At 36.6% G+C, this 23,213-nt stretch overlaps 4 protein-coding genes across 4 annotated transcripts; 1 reads left to right on the forward strand and 3 right to left on the reverse strand.

The window, feature by feature from the left end:
• The first annotated feature begins 1,226 nt into the window (after positions 1-1,226).
• On the forward strand, positions 1,227-4,417 carry LOC131005288 (probable protein phosphatase 2C 63). The gene is made up of 4 exons (XM_057932185.1): positions 1,227-1,770; positions 2,075-2,445; positions 3,340-3,576; positions 3,915-4,417. The coding sequence occupies exons 1-4, from the start codon at positions 1,521-1,523 to the stop codon at positions 4,215-4,217; spliced, it is 1,161 nt and encodes a 386-aa protein (XP_057788168.1). The 5' UTR covers positions 1,227-1,520; the 3' UTR covers positions 4,218-4,417.
• A 1,243-nt stretch (positions 4,418-5,660) lies between these two features.
• LOC131005287 ((S)-8-oxocitronellyl enol synthase ISY1) lies at positions 5,661-7,777 on the reverse strand. The gene is made up of 2 exons (XM_057932184.1): positions 7,319-7,777; positions 5,661-7,075 (listed from the first exon to the last, which is right to left on the reverse strand). The coding sequence occupies exons 1-2, from the start codon at positions 7,355-7,357 to the stop codon at positions 5,945-5,947; spliced, it is 1,170 nt and encodes a 389-aa protein (XP_057788167.1). The 5' UTR covers positions 7,358-7,777; the 3' UTR covers positions 5,661-5,944.
• A 5,607-nt stretch (positions 7,778-13,384) lies between these two features.
• LOC131005291 (pentatricopeptide repeat-containing protein At5g02860-like) lies at positions 13,385-16,231 on the reverse strand. Its single transcript, XM_057932186.1, has one exon. The coding sequence runs from the start codon at positions 16,109-16,111 to the stop codon at positions 13,673-13,675; it is 2,439 nt and encodes an 812-aa protein (XP_057788169.1). The 5' UTR covers positions 16,112-16,231; the 3' UTR covers positions 13,385-13,672.
• A 1,597-nt stretch (positions 16,232-17,828) lies between these two features.
• LOC131005292 (protein TRI1-like) lies at positions 17,829-19,241 on the reverse strand. The gene is made up of 2 exons (XM_057932187.1): positions 18,826-19,241; positions 17,829-18,206 (listed from the first exon to the last, which is right to left on the reverse strand). The coding sequence occupies exons 1-2, from the start codon at positions 19,114-19,116 to the stop codon at positions 18,090-18,092; spliced, it is 408 nt and encodes a 135-aa protein (XP_057788170.1). The 5' UTR covers positions 19,117-19,241; the 3' UTR covers positions 17,829-18,089.
• Between the last annotated feature and the right edge of the window lie 3,972 nt (positions 19,242-23,213).

Genomic DNA, 23,213 nt, shown 5'->3' on the forward strand with positions numbered 1-23,213 from the left:
GGGAAATGTGTCATACACACCTACTCTATTCCCATAGATATAATTGTCTTCACTATTTGAATTCAAATCCATGTCGAACAAAAAAACTTAAATTAATCAGCACATACCACGATTAACAACATCTCTAGTTCGATTGAAGTTAATTATGTTACTGTATTGTCTATATTTTTTTAAATTTTTTCTATTTTATTTATTTTTAATAATTGTCCCATTATTTTTGTTTTATTTCTTTTTGACACGAGAATTAAGATGTTATATGTAATGTAATAGAGTTAAATTGTGTGGGCACGGAAATTAAAATGTTCTTGTCCACTAATTTTAACCAATTTTAGGAAACTATGAATCAATACAGTAACATTGTGTTCACTCACAAACTAGTTCAATATGAAATTTTGTGATTTATCTAACTTATTTTTTAAAATCAAAAAATGATTTAATTATTTTACTTATTTTTTAAATTTCTTTTTTGCATTTGTTATTTTATTTAATTTTTTGATAAAATTAAAAAAAGTACAAAAAAATAACTACAATGTAGAAAATACAATAAAATAATTAAATTTTATTTTTATTTGTAAAATTCGAATTGAATGTTTCAACTAACTAGATTATCAAAATGATTTGTTGATCAGTTCGATTTCTCCTCACCCCCAATTAAATAAGTGGGATTTTGTTTAAAATAATACTTCTTTCATCTCATTATTAATTTAATATATTGGAATGTTTTATTAATAATATTTTATAACTTTTTAATAAAAATTAATTATTTAAAATATTATTAATCATGATTAAATTCACTTTCTACGCCAACTCACTCAAATATAGGGCAGAGTATTAGTTTTAAACATTATAAAACATGCAAAAACATCACTAACATTACCACCCCAACTACACTTAAGCCCCTAATCTAACGTTGATAACAACTAACACCCCAAAGTTCATTAAGTACTACAATTAAATTCATAAGCAAACAATTTCTTTCACAAAATTAAGAAATTTATAATTTTGTGGGAAAAAATGGAGGGAGAAAACTCCCATTTTATATATTATAATTTCTTAATTTTGTGAAAGAAATTTTGCTTATGGGTTTAGTTGTAGTAATTAATGAACTTTGGAGAGTTAATTGCTATCAACGTTAAGTTATGAGCTTAAGTGTAGTTGGAGTGGTAATGTTAGGGGTGTTTTTGCATATTAATCCCATTATAAAATGAAGAAAATGTTGGAGAAAGAGAAAGAGGTTATTTCCTTCACAGTTCACACATTAAAAGAAGAAAGAAAAAGAAAAAAGAAAAGCGCGTTGCACAAGTTGGTGCGCCGTGTTGCCTTTCTTCTTCGTCTCGTCTCTCTTCTCTCCTGTTTTTATAAACGCGGAATTTCTATGAGAGACTTTCCACTACCAATAAACCACACAAAACCTCGTCAAAACAAATTCCCAACCTACAATTAAACCATACAGGATTCTCAATCACACAATTCAACCTGCCCCACTCCTTGTGGATTTTCTCACTCTCCAAACGCATTGGATGATGTTGCGATCCTGCTGTTTACGCTGTTTTGGGCGCAGGAATGCCGACGGCTTGCTCTGGCACACTGAATTGAAGCCCCACGCCTCCGGAGAATTCTCGATCGCGGTCGTCCAGGCCAATTCCAACCTAGAGGATCAGAGCCAGGTCTACACCTCGCCCTCCGCCACCTACGTCGGAGTTTACGACGGCCACGGCGGACCCGAGGCCTCCCGCTTTGTCAACCATCACCTCTTCCTTCATCTCCACAGTAATTTTCTAAATTTCCCTCTTTTTCGTTTATGCGCCCTTTCTTTCTAGGTACTTTCGATTTCTTTTGCACTTCTTCTACTTCATACATTTAAAGCCTTATTGTTTTATTTCACTATTCCTTGAGATATCTGCTCAATTGCTTGTGAACTTCTGTTTCTACGCTATTGGGGCATTTCTTATAATTCGCGATCCGATTTTCCAACTCGGAGAAACTGTTGATAGAATATTGAGATTTGTTTCAACTGTGATTGAATCAATTATTTTAAAATGTTCTTTAATCAATTCTGATTTGTGATGTGCAGAATTTTCCAAGGAGCAAGGGGGGTTGTCGACGGATGTAATAAAGAAGGCTTTTAATGCCACTGAAGAGGATTTTACTCGTTTGGTGAAGCGATCATTGCCAATCAAACCACAGATTGCTTCGGTTGGATCATGCTGCTTGGTTGGTGCAATTTCAGACGGCGAATTGTATGTGGCGAATTTGGGAGATTCAAGAGCTGTTCTTGGTCGCAGAGGTTTTGATGGAGAGAAGAAGTTAGTGGCAGAGAGGTTATCCACAGATCATAATGTTTCGTCCGAAGATGTTAGGAGGGAGGTTGAAGCGCTTCATCCTGATGATTCACCTGTTGTAGTTTATTGTCGGGGAGTTTGGAGAATCAAGGGCATAATTCAGGTAATCTTCTTAATCTATGCATTTATTGAATGAGGAGCATCCTCTTCTTCGTGCTTCGTTGTGACATTATATAATTTTCTGGTCCAATATTGTAATTGTATTCATTCTTTTGTTTGTATCTTGTGAAATACCTTGGTCACTCCTCTTATGTCTAGTGTCATTTGTGTGCTCTATTATGATAAGATATCATAGCCACATCAGAATTATTCAATTCAATCCTGGTCCTGGGTATTGTAAACTGGCCAAGAGATTTAGGTTTGAGCAAAGGGTACATACGATTCGGCAGCTTAGTTTATCAAGGCAAAACTGTTGGCTGCTGTTTCTCTTTCGGTCTTTCCACTCTATCCCTACTGCTCTACTTGAAAGAGCATTCTGTGGGACTTGATTTTATCATCTGTTTCTGTTCAGATTTTTTTTTCTTCCCAAATTTATATCTCATGTATTTTTTTGTGAGAGGCAGCAGCGAGAGCGCACAATTAGTTCATTTGCTAAAGGATTATGTCTTGGTTACTCTTCCAGGATTCACATGCTCTGCCTCTTGCCGTCTCATGTAGCTGAAGTTAAAGTAGATGCCTTCCGCACATGAGATGTACATGAAGATCATAAAGCAAAGTGTTGTGATCCTGGTGCTTCTATAGTCTACTGCCTTTCTTTTTGGCCATCTCAAAGGTCTAATGGCTTCAAAGAAGCTCATTTACCATTTAGGATCTATTTTTCTTTCTTTCCTTGTGATTTATCTATTCATGGTGGCCCGGTGAGATAAAGAGTTTGTCCGTCGATCTATATCTCTTTCTCTTTGTTTTATCTATCGCTTTCCTTTCCCAGTTTCTTGACGTGAAGCCAAATGTCATGAAAAGGTTTTAAATCCCTAATATTTCTGTTCTCTGTCTTCAGGTATCTAGATCAATTGGTGATGTCTATTTGAAGAAACCTGAGTTTCACAGAGACCCGATTTTCCAACAATACGGGAATTATGTTCCCATGAAGCGACCTCTTATGTCAGCTGAACCTTCCATTGTAACTAGAAAGCTGAGACCACAAGATATGTTCATAATTTTTGCCTCTGATGGTCTGTGGGAGCAACTCAGCGATGATGAAGCGGTTCAAATAGTTTCAAAGTACCCAAGAGCTGTAAGTGTCCAGTATCTGTCAAACCACATTCCTTTTCACTGTTTAGACTCATGATTTATGCCAGCCATGGTTTGCCAAACCACATAAATTTCTAGTGTTTGAGCTCATGCTTCACCCCATCCGTCCCTCTCTCTCTCTCTCTCTCTCTCTCTCTCTCTCTCTCTCTCATGCACACATTTAGTTGATGACTTCAAAAAGTGATGTGTATTCACCTAGTAATTGTTCTCATTATTTTCAATATGTAGGCATCATATCCACCCACATCTTAACTTGTCTTATAACTGACTAGCTGCAACATTTCATAATCCTTATGCTCATCTCATGTTTAAATTTTGCAGGGAATAGCCAAGAGATTAGTTGCAGCTGCCATTCAGGAAGCCGCAAAGAAGAGAGAAGTGAGGTACAAAGATATAAAGAAGATCGAGAAGGGAATCAGGAGGCATTTCCATGATGACATTACTGTAATTGTGATTTATCTTGATCACCAAACAACCTTCTCTATTCCCAAGCATAAGCAAGGTACAATTGGCTCTACAACTCCACCTATTGATATCTATTCCCATAATTCGGATGATGCGATGGAAAGTTCTGGGGACAAGATTTTTCCCAATGAAGAGTCGCGAGCAAAGGTGTTATACTGAATTACTCCGATAGAAGGAAAAAACAGTTTATCTTGTATACAGGTTTGGTGTAGATAAATTAGAGTACAAAAGGATGCCAGCTAATTTTGAAACATAGGCTCTAACATCATATACACATTCTTTTCTTTCTTTGTTTTTTGGTCTGAAATCAGTTATGGTCATCGTTTTTGCTATCAGTCATACTGATAGTTTGAATTCAACTGCCTGATGCTTTTTGATCTTTTGGGGTTCTTAGATTTTTTATCTGTCAAGGATTCAGTGCCCTCTTTGATATGCTACGTTATCTTTCAATCTTAACTTTGTTCACTCCATCAACTAAATCAACCTTACTAGCTTTTAGTCTTTAATATAAGCCAAAAAATATATATATATTGTCATTGTGGCCAAAATAATTTGGGTTTACCAGATCGTGTTTATGAAGCCTTAGAAAAATATTTGTAGGTTCAACGGAAACTGTTGTTGACTGAAAATATGGTTGGCAGCGGATTTAGAGTGTTTTTTTTAGAAGAGAGAATAGTGTTGATATGTCTATATGTTGAATAAGTTGGAATATTAAACTAATATTTTATGATTTTTATAGATTTTTTTTCTTCTAAGAATTATTGTGCTTAGATAATGGTTTCCAACAAATTAAATAGTACACAATGGAAGATGAACTAATGCGAGAAAAGTTTCTATTATTATTATTATTATTGGTTTCTTTGTTTGTTGTTTGTTTGTTTGGGAGAAAAGGATTTGAAATTTGGGGAACTTAAAAAAAAAAAAAAAAAAAAAACAATAATGATTCTCCATTTCCTCTATATTGACAGCAAAAAGTTTTCAAAATTTAGGTTGATAAAATTAGACGAAATAATTAAGATCATTAATTCATTACAGAGGAGTAGAACATTTTGACAATCTTAAAAGTTAAGGTAATATTCGTGGAGTAAGGCGAATAAAGATTGCGACTGAAATGGTCCACGTAGCTGAAATGACACGTTTAAGGTTATAGATGTTCTATAATTATTCGATATGAATGGATACACTTAAAGCTCTAATCGTTGAGGTTAGCCACGTATGCCACACACCTTAATAAAGTTCTTTTAGACATGAATTATTGATTTGTAAGAATTTGGAAGATAATTTTGTATGGTGTATTAACATCTACATATACGCGCCCAATTTCGTATCATATTGCAATCTACATTCCTAGGCCTCAATTACTAATTACAACATTAAATAAAAATACAAGAACTTGAAATTGAAGAAAAAAAAATGGTATAAAAACTATACAAAAAATCCAAGTACTTGCTGAAAATTTAATGCACTTGATATAGTTGTAAGCATGGGATAATTAAGTACAGTCTACAGAGGCATAGCACAATAGTAGGCAATAGTATTAGACAACTAAATAAATGGAACATGCTTAGGATAATTTTTCCTCTTCATAGAAGTGAAACAAAATAAATGTAATAACAACATCATTAATTGCTGAAATCCAGGACAAAAGTACAGAAACTGAAATTTACATATACCATCAAGGCAACAAACACAAGCACACCACCAAATCCAAAAGGAAATTACATCCACCAACTATGTATATTTCCACATCATTTTCTCTTCCCAATTGAAGCCAATCTTATTATACAGATTTATTCCATTTCGTTCAATAAAGAAACGATGCATAACACACTAACAACCAAGGAAACAAACTCAGTAACGAAGCACATAGCAGACATGTATACAATTTAAGGAACAAACTTGTAAGCTTTCACCTTATCAATCCAAGAAATGAAGGAATTCTTGGAATTCCTGAATCCAAGGAATCCATGCTCCTTGCTTTTGTTCATTGTATCCAACATACATGCATGCTCAAACATATAATCAACAAACCACCAAATCCCAACATCCTCCAACTTGGTTGACGACAAGCCATTCTCCCTCACAATTTCGTCCCAAACCGGACCTTTGTCCTTCATCAACTCCTGCAGTCTCACCTCCTTCCCTTCCTCATACTCCCCACACTCCACGCCAAACTGCTCTGCCAACACCTTCCAGAACTGCTTCCATGTGAAAACATCCCCATTGCTCACATTGAACGCCTCATTCTTCGCATAAGGATCCACGGCCGCCCATATCTGATGCTCCGCAATCAAGTCTGCATCTGAGCAATCAAAGTATCCATCCCAAGCATCCTTACAGCCGGGAAACCTCAAAACTGCACCCTCATGCTTACAGATAGCTGCATAAACACAAAGCGTCCCAACCAAATTCATCATGCTATACGGTGAGAACCCGAATATAACCCCCGGCCGATGCACAGACCAAGTCAAGCCCTCCTTCTTCCCAACCTCCTCAAACAGAATATCCTCTAGGGTATAATAGAAATTCGGGCAATCCAATCGAGGCAAATCCTCAGTTAACGGAGGATCATGAGTTTGAATCTTCCATAAAGACTGAAATGGACCAAGATAATGCTTCCTACCGGTCAGCAGACAGATATGCTTCAAATCGGGGCAATTAGGGATCACTACATTCAGCACATTTTTCAACATTTTACCATTAGCTTCACAATTCTCCTCCTCGGTGGATTTGTTAGTCCACGTCACATAGAAAATATTGGTTACATCGGTGAGAGGGGATAGCTTCTCTTTCACGTCGTCGGGGTCGGATACATCACAGCTGATGTAGTTGATGGGGTGATCCTCGTTCCAGGAGGGGCGGGGGCGGCGCGCCACCCCATGAACCTTCCACGGGCCGCCCGGAGTATCCGAGAGCGGCAGGATCTCCGCCAGGCTGTTGCCCACGATTCCGGTCACCCCCACCACCAGAGCTACGCTCTGGTAGTTCGGCGGCGCCTCATCTTCATCGAATTTTTTCTGTTTTCGATCCGTTCACACATCAAACTACATCAATCCTCATGAAACGGATATACAAGCACAAATCAAATTACACAAAATCTGAAGATACGGGTATGGAAACACAAATCAAATTACGAAGAGAACAAGTGCATCTAGCGGATTGCAAAGCACAAAAATCAATCACACGAAGACAAGCAGTGATGTGTGTGTGTCTGCAATTCGCACCTAAGCCTAGAAAAGTGAGGTTTGATAATTGTTTACCTTTGCAGCGCCAATAGCTCCAGCCCACCACCAGCTCATCTTCAGTCTCAGAGAATTAGGGTTTGTGTGTGAGTTTGGATCGTGAAGTATATGTGGACAGTGAAGCTTAGCTCACCGATCTTTGTTTTTATGGAAAAAACAGAAGTGCCTAATTAATTATTCAAACACATTTTGATACGTATTTGAAGATTTCCTTGCGTCTTCAAATTTGTGTCTGTGATTCGTATTTTATTGGAGGAGCGAGAGAAATATGAAGGAGAAAGCAATTTCCGTTTCGATTATTTAATTTGGCTGTATTGTGTCGACTATTTCAATTATTGCATCCAACTTAACATAAACGTGCTTACCAAAAACCTATTACTACACTTTCAGCTTAACAATTTAGAGGCTCAATCTATAGAAAATAGGTGCGAGGGGTTTGGTTTGGATAGATAAAATTAAAAGAGTGATTAAATAATTTATTTAATTTTAGATGATAAATCGTCATTCATTTAAGTGATTAGATGCAGATCGAATGAATTTAATTATATAAATTAAATACTTTATTATAATAGATTATTTTATCAATTATACTTATCACTCAAATCAAATGTCTCCCTAGGGTTCAATTTAATCAGAAAATAGTTCAAATGAAAAAAATTGTCGTAAGAATTATGAGAATATTGCACCGTTCGAATTTTACAATATCTAAAACAATTGATTATTCTCTTTTACTCAATATTTATGACTTTAAGTTTGCAGAACCTTTTTCTATGTAATTAAATTCAAGTTTGTGAATTTCTATGTTATTGAGTTTAAGTTTGTTAAATTTATATTACTAAATTTATTTTTATTAAATATAAAATCTCTTTTTAAATTAATAAATTATTATTTTATCAATTAATCAATACCTCTCTAATAAAATTTCACAGTTCTAATAGTATTAATTTATAGAAGTTTTACAACATTCCACAAAAAAAGGTTAAATTAGATTGAGATTCTGTAGGATTTTAAAGGATTTTGAAAGTCTAGGTGTATTCAATCCAAACTTTTAAAAGTTATTTAAAATTTAGAGGTATTCAATCCAGATTTTTTAAAGTCTTTTAAAATTCAGAGGTATTCAAATCAGACTTTGTAAAGTCTTTTAAAATCAGGTGGTATTCAACATTTCATAGATTTTAACAATCTATGGATTCTGATGGATTTATCAAAAAAAATACAAAGGACGAAATCCGAGCTTCAAACTTGAGATTTCGATGAATTTCTCTAAACTCCACGCGACTTCGCGCGGAGTTTATGAATTTCAAAAGTCCTTTAAAATTCATGAACTTTTTAAAGTCCCTTAAAATTCTACAGAATCCCAATCCAATACAACTAATAGTATTCTCTATTTAAATTCTAGCTCCAAAAAAAGTATTCTAGACTACGAAATTAAGATGATGAATTCATTCTAAAAATAATAAAACTCAATGCCTATTTCGATTTTGCCAAAACCCAATGTTTATCATCGATCCTTTTTTGCTATCAAAAAATTTGTAGCGTAAATATAATTTTTCTCAAAATATTACTATATAAATAAATAGTAGTATATTTTATTTTTGAATTTTGGTGATTTAATAGGTAAAATGTCTAAGTAATTTATGATTTAAGTTTGTTGAAATCATATGTACCTAAATTAAATTTATTGAATATAAACCTCTTTTTAGAATAAATAAATTATTATTTTATCAAAAAATAATATCTATTAAAATTTCACAATTCCAATGGTATTAATTTATAAAGATTCTACTATATTCCGCAGAGACAATTGACAGTAAATCAATAGAATTATCTAGATTACGAAATTAAGATGATGTATTCATTCTAAAAATAATACTATCATCCATCATTTTTTGTTATTAGGGCTTGTTTTGGTATGAGTAATTATGGTGTGAGTATAATATAACTATGACACTTTAATATCTTGTTTAATAAGAAGTCGTACACAATACACAACTCTTTATAAACTCAAAAGCCCGATGAAATTATACTCATTTGTGTGATTTTTCATACCACTTATGAGGCAGTATACGTAATACCAATTTTAATTATAACATATTAATTTATTATTGACTAAATTCTCTACTTAATTTTTTAAGTAGAGAATTCATTGTAATTGGAATTACAAGTAGAGCTGGCAAAATCAACCCAGCCCGATGGGCTAACCCGGCCCGCCCGTATTTAAGGTTGGACTAGGCTTTATAAAATAGCGGCCCGAAAAAATCCGGGCCAAAAAAGCCCGCGCAATAAGCCCGTCGGGCTGATCGGGCTTTAGGACTAAAAAGCCCGGGGTTTTCGGGCTAAAAAGCCCGCCCAATCATTCTTTTTTTATTTTTTATTTTCTAATTTTTAGATATAATAATTAACTTAATTTATCCATTTTACAGTTTATCTCTTACTTTCCTCGTAAAATCATTCATAAATGCAACATCTCTTTTAATTTGTTTGTCGATTTATGCTAAAATGCAAGAACCTCTTACTTTCCTCGTAAAATCATTCCTAAATGCAACGTCTCTTTTATTTTGTTTGTCGATTTATGCACTAAAATGCAAGTGCAGAGAACAGGTCACATGCAATCCTAAGCTGCTGAAATAGAAATTTTATTAGAAATAAAAAAAGAAAGACAAGATTCAAAACAAAAGCAGTCTCAAACACCCGCGAGAAACCACGGGTAAACGAAAACAAACACCCAAACTATGAGAAAATATTTAGAGATTCATCCTCATCCAAAGAGTCGTCGTCATCCAACATATCTCCCCATCTTTTAGAAACCACCGCCGACATAGCTCGAGCAGCGTCGGAAGAAGATTGAATCACAAAATTTTGTAGAAGCGCACATGCAATCCTAAGGGATAGCTAGCTATGGGTATTGGAAATTTGGAATAAGGAGATTGAGAGTCTGGGCAATACCTTGCTTTTTTATTATATTTTTTTCATATTAAGATTGAGAGCAGATCATTTTGTTTTTGCTATGTGCAATTTAAACATATTGTAGTATGATTTTATATTTTTATTTTGTTTGTAGTATGATTTTATATTTTTATTTTATTTATAATTATTATTGGGATTGATTTTAGTTAATTTTTTGTAAAAATAAAAATAAAATTTATTAAAAAAATTATTGGGCGGGTTTGGCCCGACCGCCCGATAGCCAAAATGAGGTTGGGTCGGGTTTGTAAATTGGCAGCCCGGTCAAATTCGGGTCGGGGCTGGCCCAGCCCGGTCAATTTCATAAGCCCGTTGGGTCGGGCCCGACCCGCCCATTTTGCCAGCTCTAATTACAAGTAAACAGGAATAGCATAATTTTTGAAGCAGATAATCCATATATCTTGTTCTTTTTAAGGAATTCACATCCATGAGCCGAGGTCATACAAAACTTTTAAAAATATAATTTAGTTGCGTCATCCAAAAAAATAAAATATCATAAATAATCTTAAATGTAATAAGAATGGCATGCAAATTAAATTCAGCTTATTTTCAAAAAAATAATTATATATCACCACAATTTACATACTTTACTATACGGAGAAGATGCATAAAAGTGCAAATTCTCACGCTTGCTTGTCGAGTTGTAAGATGCATAAACGTACAAATTCTCACACTTGAGTATCAAGTCATAAAAATATCACATATTAAAATTATTATTTTTTATTTAGACTTGAGCTTAAGATTAGAATATAGTTGAAGCATAAACATTGTAATATATGTTTGATGAGGACAATTTCGTGCATCCCCTCTTGTTGGGCTTAACTTTATAAAGTTCGATTAGGAAATGAAGGCTTAAAGGCCCTGTAACTAATTTATGGCCCAAAACTAATAATTAATGTGCATTTGTGATTTATCTCAAATGTTGTTATAGGTGAAAATAATATATCAAAGTTAAACCCACACATAGACTAAGTTGTGGCTAGGGTTGTAAACGAGCCAAGCTACTCGTGAGCTATTCGACGTTCGACTCGATAAAAGCTCGTTCGGTAATTTAATGAACAGCTCGTTTAGCTAAACAAGCCAAGCTTGAGCATGACGATGCTCGGGTCGCAAGCTCGTGAAGTGATTTATCTTAAAAACATAAGATTATTCATTAAATATCTTATTATATTTTATACTATATGTAGTACTCCCTCCGTCCCAAACGAAATGTCCTAATTCTTTTCGGCACGGAGATTAAAAAATGTGTATAAAGTAGATAAAGTGGGTTGGTGGAAATTATTTAAATATTAAGTATAGAGAGAAAGTGTATTGCCAAAAAAGGAAACAGGACATTTCGTTTGGGACAGCAAAAAGGAAAACATGACATTTCGTTTGGGACGGAGGGAGTAATTAATATTTGGATTAAGTATCTAATTAACATCATTTATTTACAAGAAAATAGTAAATATATTATATTTTTGTGAATAAAATAACTTATATATTTGAAAATTAACTTATGTATTAGGAAAATAACTAAAATTTTAAATAAAAATTTAAATTTAAAAAGCTCGATTAGGCTCGGCATTGTATTCGACTCGATTAAAGCTCGATCGATAATTAATCAAACAGCTCGATTAGCTAAACGAGCCAAGCTTGAACAAGACACTATTCGGCTCGGCTCGGCTCGATTACACCCCTAGTTGTGGCAGCCCTGACGCTTTAGCCCAATTTGGCTTCGCCCAATCTTGATGATAGCCCTGATTATGCGGGATTCGACAGTCCTGATTTTGTGAAATTTGGCACTATCTTGAAAGATTTAAGCATCCGATAAAGTTGAAGACTAAATTAAAGATATGATTAGCTTGAAGAGTTTTAGTTCTATTAAGACACAAGCGAAGTCTTATTCCCACTAGGATTTTTAACGATTTAGCCTATAAATCTATAAATACATGTAAAGTCTCATTGTAAAAGGCACGCTACAAATTACGCACAAGTAAAGCTATTCAAAATCAATATAAAGTCCCAAAGTTTCCACCATATTCGTTCATTTTATTGCTTTATGTTAGATATGTTATTTTTTAGCATAGCAATATTTATAAAAAAAATTACAATATTAAACCATATATTATTTGATCAGCTGTCCTAGTGTACTCACTCTGTCTCATTGATAATGACTTACTTTATTTTTTGTCTGTTCCATAGATAATGGCCAGTTTCACAAACAAGAAAAAAAAAAAGAAACAAAAAAAAAACACATTATCTCATAAACAATTGTGGCATCCACCACTTTTATTCTTTAATCATTTTTCTTCTTAATAACCGTGATGAACAGTAATGAGTCATTATACAGAGGAAGCATAAAGAGATAGAGAGAGAAATATTTTATCTTAAAACTTCTTACTTGTCTAACTTTCTTATTTTAAATTTATTTTTATATATTATATATCGAATTAAAGTTTTTATCACTATCTTTAATTTGATATGTATATTAGTATTAATTATTAACAAAAATGCATTTTTTTTGAGATTTTCATACTAAAAGAGAGAGAAATTATTATTGAAACTATAGAACTAAATAAAAGATAATTATAAAAAGTTATTAGATGGGTGATTTTATAAAATAAAAAATAAAATCACACAAAATTTCACGTAAAAAAACAGTCACTAAAAACGTGCATCCTCTCCCAAAATTAATAAAACGTACTTGGAAACCTAATTCATAAAGTATAATACTCCCATGTTTTAAATTTATTTCTCGAGTTGATTCACCCGTCACAAAATAATCCCATGTCTTTAATTAATTCTTTTTTTATATTTTCAGTTCCAATAATTTGTACCTATAAAAGTTTATGCAATATTGATCATTTCTTTCTGCTTCTAACGTACCGATCCTTCCAGTAAAAATTAAATATGAAGCTTCAGCATAAACGACTACTGCAGTAATTTTCAATATGCTTTGGAATCCATATCACCACCATCAACTTCTAATAGCTCCAAAAAACACACATAAACTGTATAACACTGACTACTTGTCAAATATGATAATAAACTCGTAAAATCCTTTTCAATTATACCATCAGAAACATTAAATTAGAGAGCACAATAACAAAATCAAGGACATCATCAAACAAGATCCAGTAACTAAATTTAGTTTCTCAAATTTTACTATATGCATATTTACATGACAAATCCATCACTTGTGTAGTAGCATCATGATTCATAATGCAAATTAAACTGGTTTTGCAATGGAACAAATATGATACACATCTATATGTTACACAACATCTATATTTCCTAATTTTGACATACCTCCATACAGCTGCCCAACTCTTTCAAGAACCCTACCTTTCCCGGTCTCCCTGGCCGCATCCATCTCCGTTCAACACCATGTACGGAGAGAGTCTCGTTCACGAGAACCATCTATAATCACCTCATCGCCAGCCTCTGCAATAACCTAGATTCCTCATCCTTGGAGACCAGAGGATTCAGTTGGCGAATATTAGTCACAAACATCATGGCCTCCTCACTCCTGTTGAGCTTAAAGTACCAATCCACAACCGAATTATACGTGCTCTCATTCGGCTTGCAGCCATTCTTGATCATATACCGGATCACATTGATAGCATCCACAAACATCGCATCTGCAGCATAGCTAGCAACAAAGGTATTGTACGTGATGACATCCGGGGCAACCCCGGATTCAGCCATCTCTTCAAATATCCTCGATGCATCCTTCATCCGGCCATTCCTGCAATACCCATAGATCACAGTATTGTACGAGATGATATCAGGCTTCACTCCTTTGGACAGCAGATACCTCAGTATCTCTTCGGCCTTCTCAAAGTTCCCAGACCGGCTGTGCATGTACATCAAGCTATTGTACGTTGTCAAACTAGGCGTTATGCCACTCTCCTTCATCAAGTTCAGGATCTCATTTGCCCTGTCGAGCATCTGCCTCCGGCCGTATATTGAAACCATTGCATTCAGAGTAGGAACGTCGGGGGAGAAGCCTTTCCTTCTTAGCTCAAGGAAGGCATGCTCTGTTTCATCTATGAGATCACTTTTGCTGTAGACCAGAACAAGGGTTTTCAGTAACACAGGATGTGGTTCAATTTCACCATCGTATATATCTCTAGCAAGATTGTGTATCTTCTCGATCTGCTTCCCGTTAGCGTACGCATGAAGCAAGGAGCTATAAGTCATCTGATTAGGCTTACACCTCCTGTTCATCATCTCAGCAAATACCTTCTCCGACTGCTCCCACAGCCCCCCTCGTGCCAATGCTGCCAAAACAGCGTTGTACGTGGATAAATCAGGGGTGACCCCCGCCTTCAACATGAGCTTATATATAGCCATTGCCTGCTCGAAAGCTCCACACCTACTGTAAGCACTGATCAACGTGTTAAATGTGTCCCTCTCAGCCACAAAGCCCGATCTCTTCATCTCCTTGAACACCCCCGACACCTCCGTGTCCATCCCGTTCTGCCCAAACACAGCCAAAAGAGTGTTCCAAGTAACAATATCCGCCCTGCATCCAGACGCCTTCATATCATCAAAAATCTTCATCATCTCCGGAAACTTCCCACGATTCCCAAACATCTTGATCAGAGCATTGAAAGTGCAGATATTCGGACTGCAACCCACACCTTGCATCTCCTCAAACACCTTCATGGCAGAATCATCCTTCCCAGCCTTCTCAAAGCCTGACAACAACGTAGTATAAGTAAACACATCCGGCATTATCCCCTTCTCCATCATCTTATCTTTCAGCTCCATCGCCTCCTCCAACAAACCATCCCTTGCATAAGCAGATATCAATGAATTGTAAGTCACAATGCTCGGGGAGAAATCATTAGTTTCCATCTCCCTCAAAACCTCCATGGCCTCCTCAGGTCTCCTAGACTTCCCATAAACATCCAGCAGCGCATTGTAGGTGACATTGTCGGGCACATACCCCGCCATTTTCATCTCCTCAAACATGGATTTAGCTTCCTCATACAAAGACCCCCTCCGACAACAACTTATCACGGTGTTATACGTGTAAGCATCAGGAACAACGCCCGAGCTCTTCATACCATCAAAAACCTCCATAATTTTATGCCAAGGCATCCCCATTTTACCATAAACATTCAAAATCACATTATAAGTTATCAAAGTAGGTCTGCAACCCTCCTCCTCCATCTTCTTGAACACCATTACAGCCTCCCTATACCTCCCATTTCTCACGAAAACAGTTATCAACGAAGTGTAAGCATACACATCAATCCCATATCCATCTTTCTGCAAACTATGCAGTAAAGAAGCTGCAGCAGAAATCCGACCATTCTTCCCCAACATACTAATTAACACCGCCACAACAGACCCGTTAATCAGTTTCTGAGAATCCGTACGGCTCTTTATCCATTCGAAAACACTCAGAGCCAAGTCGCATTTTTTATGATACCCTAAACCCTTAATTATGCCCAACAAATCAGAGAAAACAGCGTCTATATAATCCTCTGAAAATTCAGATTCTTCAATTCTATACCTAAGCAAAGCAGATAGCTCTTGGTGGAGCTTGTGGGCATCGAATTGAGGATCGAGGAGGGAGTGGAGAGTACGCTCACCTAGAGAAGAGAGGCCGTGGTTGAGCCAGGGCTTGCCCTTGTTGGGGTCACGGTGCTTGCCGATACGACGGCGTGGGCGCTGGAGGGAGAGGGGGTCGTGGGTGGTGGGGTTTTGTTGGGTGAGGAAATCGTGGAAGAGAGGGGATAAGCTGGGCGAGGGAAGAGGAGGTGCGGCGGCGGAGGGGGATTGGTCTTGAAAGAAAGGTTTAGAGGGAGGGGGATTTGGGAGGATAAGAGGGAGAGCTAGTTTTTCCGCCATTGACGCTGTTGCGTTGTGAGAGATAAACCCAGGGGGAGGGGCAGGGGTTTAGAAATGCCACTCTCTCCCTATTTATTTAATTTAATCGGGGATAAAACCCCCGGCGAATATTGGTCCACTAGTATCAAAAAAATCTTCCTCTTGTTGGAGAAGTAGCATTAGCAAGAATATGAATCATGGTTTGGAGGTGAGTCACGTGTCGTAATACTATTTGCTGGAAATTCGGTGCACTTCACACTATACCTTACTTATGTTTTACAAAGCATAATTTTATGGGTTTTTTGTGGGCAATGATTTGGTAATAATTGTAAATTGTAAATTTATCATGTGAAATAAAGAATAATTAAAATTTTACTATTAAATTATTTTTTTTCTTCATTTTTTACTTAACCCTTATTTATTCCTCATTTTTACTATAAATAAGGGATAATATTATCCCGCATTTGTAGTGTAAATGAGGAATGCCTAAGGATAGATAGAGAATCAAGAAAAAGAAAAAAAGAATTTAAATGGTGAAATTTTATTTATTCTTTTTTTTTATGATAAATTTATAATCAAAAAGAACGGACCCTAATACAACACAAAATTTTTGTTGTGATTGTCCGAAGCCGTTGCTCTAATCAAAGGGTATTGGTATATGGAGTATGTAAGAAGCTTTCTTTTATTAAGCCAGAATCTTTACGGACTAATTATGGGCCACTAGATAAATAATAAGACACAGTTTTCATACAACTGAGTGGACGGTGTAATTCTTGTAGTTGAAATAATGGCACGACCAGCACCCTTTTTCATAGTTTTAGGTGATTAGATAAAACAAACCATCTGCATACTGACTTCGAGTCCATACAATTTATTAGAGGGTTTATTTTGCTTGAATTCGTTTGTAGAAAGCAAAATGAAAATGAATGGCATCCAAACAGGTCATTTGCAGAGATACATAAACATTGTGCAGCCCTACTTAATAGCAATCCTTGAATTAGCATTAACAAGTACCGTGATAAAGATTAAGTACTCGTTTGGTTCAAGTAGAGGAATGGAAAGGGAATGGAATCAAATAAAAGAGTGGAATGGTAACAATAACCATTACTTTTATTGAGTGTTTGGTTTAACAACGGAAAGGAATCATTAGTAAGGGATTCCATTTCTTTTGTTTCCCCTCTATTTTGAGGGGTAACAAATTGGGTGATTAGGTTACCCTCAAGTAAGGGTAATGGTTAACTCATTACTCAAACCAAACATCAAGTAATGGATTCAATTAATTGAATCCCTTTCCAACCTCTAAAAACACCCAACCAAACATGGGCTAAGTTCCTAAAAATTACATATGTTAATTTTGCAAGTGTTCAAAAATATAGAAGATGAATCCTACTTGCTATTAAATAAATAAATTCAATTAGCAATCCAAGAACTTCCCCATCCAAATACATGTTGCAAGTATACAAGTATCATAAACAATGCTCATATGCACATCTTCCTAAATTAGCAACCACTTAATTATATTTGGAAACCATCAAGAGCAGTCTGACCAAACACATACACACAGCAAAAGTAGTTTAAATTGCAATCTTATCCCATCACAGCCTTGCCCTCAAAATCTTTAAGGCAAATAGCTGCAACTTTCTTGCCTCAAATTAGCCAGTAAATCAACCGACCTCAAGTGAAGCATTTCGATCTTACAGTGACAAGAGACAATGAGAAATTCACGTACGAACCATAATGCCTGTAAAACTCGAATTAGAATAGAATGAGAACGTGTAATTGCAGTAACTTAAAGCCTACAAGTGGATCCAGAAAGCAAAATTACTCATCAAGAGTGATCATCTTGCAGATGAGCTTCAAGCCTTCAAGGTCAACTACGATGCAAAGCCAGAGGTAGCAAGCCTCCTAAAACTCGTACTAAACTTCATTTACAAAAAAACCTCCAATGTCTTCCCAAAATGTGAAGCCAAACACACCTTATGGGTTCATTGCTTCTTCCTTAAAGAAAGTGCGGATTAAGCAAGCCAGCAATCTCAAGGAACCCAACACGGTCCTTCCCTCCAAAGATCTTCTTGAGCTTCTCATCACAGACAATGACCTTCTTGTCTGCAGGATCCTGTAGTAAGGAGTAAACAACCATAAGTTCATCTGATATTTGATGAAATGCGACAAAAAAGATTATGTGCGAAGATAACATTATGAAACTGAAAGTGCTACCTATCCACAATATCAATCACACAGAGTGAAAATCACAAAATATGTAGCATGGAGTAATTTCAGTTCAACCAGTCAGTGGTGCAATGAGCAATTTAAACCCCAAGCATTATTTAACTACCACAAGCTTGGCGAAAATAAAAGTTAAAATTACAGCGGATTTTGATCTTCATGTGGCAGCAATTTATAAGCTACTATTTTCTAACACTTAAAGCACAAAATAACTTCATGTATAGCATTAGCAATTGTACGAGTCAATACATAATATGAAAAGCAAAAACATACGAAGCTGTGGATGAATGATACATTTGTAAATTGTAATCCATTGAAGAATCATCCCTTCAATATAAACATGTAAAATGATGCAAATGAGGCAATTTTAAAATATCAATATCAGAAAAAATATCCATAAATCAGAACCTCCGAAGTCCGAACCATGAAATAACAGCACACGCATACATATATAATGCCATAAAATTGGGCAAGAAATTAGGGTTTCGCAGTTCACATTAGGAATATACCTGAAGATTGTGTTGTTTGATATACGCCCAAATCTCTTTGAGCACCTGAGTGCGGGGGATCTCCGTTGCGCCGCCGAGGAACGCCTGCATATCCGGCGAGACACGGCGTGGCTTCATTATCCCCCGAGGCTCGCGCTTCTTCGTCTCCGTAGCCGGCTTGGCAGCGGCTGATATGGAAACCGAGCGCAGGTTAGCCGGAGGAAGCTTGAGTTGGGGATGAGAGGGCGAGTTGCCGAACGACACCGTTTCTCGAGGCAGGAAACTCGAGAATACACCAAGAGACAACGCCATTTCTGAGGTCTTCAGCAAGGGTTTTGGAAGCGGTGCAAGAGTGAAGTAGATAAGACTCTGCAACACAGCAAAGAGCGGCAAGAATGAATGTTTTTCGTTTCTTTTCTTTTTAATTTTTCCCAACCCGATTGTTCTTTACATTTTCTAAGAAAATAAAATAAAATTATGTTCATTTTTGGGCCTTGAAACTTGGGCTCATTATGGTAAATCTTATCAGGCCCAGTCAGTTCAGGTTTATTTAGCCCAATCAAAATTAGATTTATTTATTATGTTTAGGTCTGTGACGCATAATAATTGTCGTTAGTGTGTGTGTGACGGCTCTCCATGTTAAGCTCCGTCGCAAACTTTTGGGTTCGACCACAACATCTCAAAATCCTTCATAAATAACAATAGGTGTCTTTTTATGTAGTGTACATAAAATAAGTCAATTCAAATATAAATTAATTTTATGTAACATTATCCATAAGCACATATTAAGTCACAAATTATTTCTTAACGTATGTATGACTCAATTCTCATCATCATTCGTTCACCCATAAAAAAGATAACACATACAACCATATATTTGAGCCATTGTGATCGGAAAAAATAAATGAATATTTTTATTATACATATTAGATATATGGGATATTTAAACTGATCGTGTAAATATTTTTATATCAAATTATTCAAGATACACCTTTTGAATAAGAAAAGGTCACATAAAAAAATAACGGATTAAATACAATCTACACATAACATGTGGTGCGAATAAATTTCCAAATATTGGTACAATTCTAGGAAAAGACTGATAGTTTTCCCGGTCCACCACATTTAGTCGGGTAAACAATGGCATTAATTAATAATTAAGGCGATAATTAAAATGAGAGGAAAATGGAAGCGTGAAATGGAAATGTTGGTGGGGGTAATTTATTATTAATGATGACTGCAGAATAATCATTCCTACTTTTGACACATGAATTGATGGCCTCACCAAACTGCCCCCTTAATTCATCTTCCCTTTTAATCCACGCCACTTGCCCTCCCTTGTCCCACCTCTCTTTTCTTTTTAATTTCTTTTTTTACCTTTTCCAAAATTACATTAAAATTATAAACCAAGTAATTAAAAATTAATTATTTGCTCAACGATTCAAAATTTCCTCAATGTTACTGCAGGAATCTCATATAGGATCGAGTGATTGTGGCTAAAAGGAACGAGCTCAAATATGTAAGATACAATATGTAATTTGGATTCACTCGAAACACTATAACATACAAAGGTCAGTTTTATCCGTAACATTATAAATACACAAAAACAATTCTTACTCTAAACACGTTATAAAATAGTTAATTATGAATCCCCCGTCATGTAAAAGTACTTGGTTTGTATGGTTTATTGATCTTTTTGGGTGCAACTTCTTGTGCATTTATTGAATTTTGCACGCACATGTTCGTGTATTAAAAAAAGTACAGATTGGATATTTGGAATCTACTTGGCTTTTAAATAACCAACCAAAAAAAGAAAAGAAAAATATGTTATCTATACACTTAAGCTTGTGCAATTAATGCTTAAATTTTTAATAGCGGTTGTGTTAGTTATGGTACGTAAGTTGAATGGAAGGGGGGAGGAAGCGGCAGAGCAGGAAAGAGAGGGGGAGAACGAAGAAGGGCAGGAGACGACAGTGGGGGAGCAAATTTCAGGTCAGCAGATCTGGGATTTTGGAAAGAAGATCGGGCTTTCAAGTCAAATTCCAGATGAAGATGTTGCTCGACAGATTGAGGCGCAAGGTAATTTTCTTTCTTGCGTAAATGCTAGGAGTATTTTGAGGAATGTTTAATGAATTTGTTATCTTATAACATTCGGGGCTTGGGGAGTGTTGCGAAGCAGAGAGATGTTACTGATTTGGTGAAAGGGCAGAAGGTCGATTTTTGTTGCTTGCAGGAGACAAAGATGGAGGTGTTCAGGGATTTGTTCTGTAAATCTTGGTGGGGGTCTAATTATACAGACAGAGCGATTAGGAATTCGGAGGGAAGGGCAGGAGGAATTGTAAGCTTGTGGAATAGGGAGGTTTTCGAAGCTTCTAGTACGTGGGATTTACCGGGGGCGGTGGTGGTGAATGGTAGGTACAAGGAGGGTGATATTTTATGTTGCATCATCAACGTGTACGCACCAGTAGACACAGGGGATAAGCGGATCTTGTGGGATGTCTTAAGCTCAATTGTGGAACAAAATACGGATAGGAGTGTCTGTATCTTGGGCGACTTTAACTCAGTTAGGAGGAGGGATGAACGTGTGGGCAGTGGGGAGACGTTTGGCGCGGCTGATGCAAGAAGTTTTGAAGAATTTATCCAGGAGAATGATTTGGAGGAAATTAAAACTCAAGGCCGGAAGTTTACTTGGCACAAACCAAATGGAAAGTGCAAGAGTAAGATTGATCGCTTCCTCGTTAATGAGAATTGGCTGGCTGCTTGGGAACGGACGTCGGCACGAGGACTTCAACGTTCAATTTCGGATCACTGTCCGATTATTCTCACTACAAGATCGGAGGATTGGGGACCAAGACCTTTTCGGTTCCTCAATGCATGGGTGAATCATTCGGAGTTCGAGGAGATGGTCAAGCAGGTTTGGACAGGGACTAAGGTGGGGGGATGGAGCTTTTTTGTGGTTAAGGAGAAACTGAAAAAACTCAAAGAGGCCTTGAAGGTGTGGAATCGGACATCGTTCGGTGACATTGATCACAAAATTAAAGAACTTCAGAAGGAACTTCAAGAGAAGGATAAGGTGGATGAACAGAGAGGTCTTGAAGAATCAGAGGTGATTAGGAGAAATGAGATTCAAGCCCTGCTCTCCCTTCAACTGAAGAATAAACAGATGATGCTGCAACAGAAAGCCAAAATCAAATGGCTCAAAGAGGGAGACACTAATTCGGGTTTTTTCCATAGGGCAATTCGTGGGAGACGTGTTAAAAACGAGATTGGCGGAATGCTCTTTGATAACTCGTGGATATCTAAACCGGAAGAGGTTAAAGCAAGAGTGAGGAATCATTTTGAAGCTTTTTTCAAAAGAAAAGAACGACTGATGCCCGATTTCCCCCTGGACTTCATGAGGAGGAAAATTTCAAATGACGAGAGGCAGTGGCTGATCAGGGATTTTGATCTGGACGAGATTAAAGAAGCAGTTTGGAGCTGTAGTGGAGACAAGAGTCCGGGACCCGATGGATTTAACTTCACATTCTGGAGAGCGGCGTGGCACGTGGTTAAAGAGGACTTACTCCAGGTTTTGAAGGAATTTCATGAAAGCGGCAAAATACCGAAAGGTGGTAACGCCTCTTTTATTGTTTTGATTCCGAAGAAAGAAGGGGCTGGGTCGCTCGATGATTTTCGCCCAATTTCTCTTATCACTAGCTTGTTCAAAATTGTGGCTAAAATCCTGGCTGAGAGATTGAAGAGGGTTATGGGGTCGATCATTTCCGATAATCAAAGTGCTTTTGTCAAGGGTCGCTTCATCCTAGATGGGGTGGTTATCCTGAATGAAGCTATTTTTGAGGCAAAAAAGAAGAGAGTGGGCCGTATTTTCTTCAAGATTGACTTCGCAAAAGCATACGACTCTGTGCAATGGGATTTCTTGGATATGCTTCTCGATCGACTTAACTTTGACGGAGTTTGGAGGAAGTGGATTAAAGGGTGTCTGGAATCTGGAATGGCAAGTGTATTGGTGAACGGGTCATCGACGGGAGAATTCAAAATGGAGAGAGGTTTGAGACAGGGTGACCCGTTGTCACCTTTCCTGTTCCTTATCGTGGCGGAAGGCCTCAACGAGTTCATTGAAAGAGCAACGGAGAGGCAGTTCCTGGTCCCGGCGAAGATTGGCAAGGATAAAGTGCCCATTTCACATCTACAGTACGCGGACGATACTATCTTCTTGTTGGAGGCAGATGACAGGAATATGGAGAGCGTAAAAAAACTCCTGATTCTCTTTCAGTTCGCCTCGGGTTTAGCTGTAAATTTCGAAAAAAGTTGTCTTCTGACAGTGGGAGTGGATGACGCAGTTGAGAGGAGATGGGCATCGCTCCTCATGTGCAAGATCGGTTCCTTTCCGTGCAACTACTTGGGTACTA

Source organism: Salvia miltiorrhiza, chromosome 1, assembly GCF_028751815.1.
Source record: "Salvia miltiorrhiza cultivar Shanhuang (shh) chromosome 1, IMPLAD_Smil_shh, whole genome shotgun sequence".
Taxonomy (NCBI): Eukaryota; Viridiplantae; Streptophyta; class Magnoliopsida; order Lamiales; family Lamiaceae; genus Salvia; species Salvia miltiorrhiza.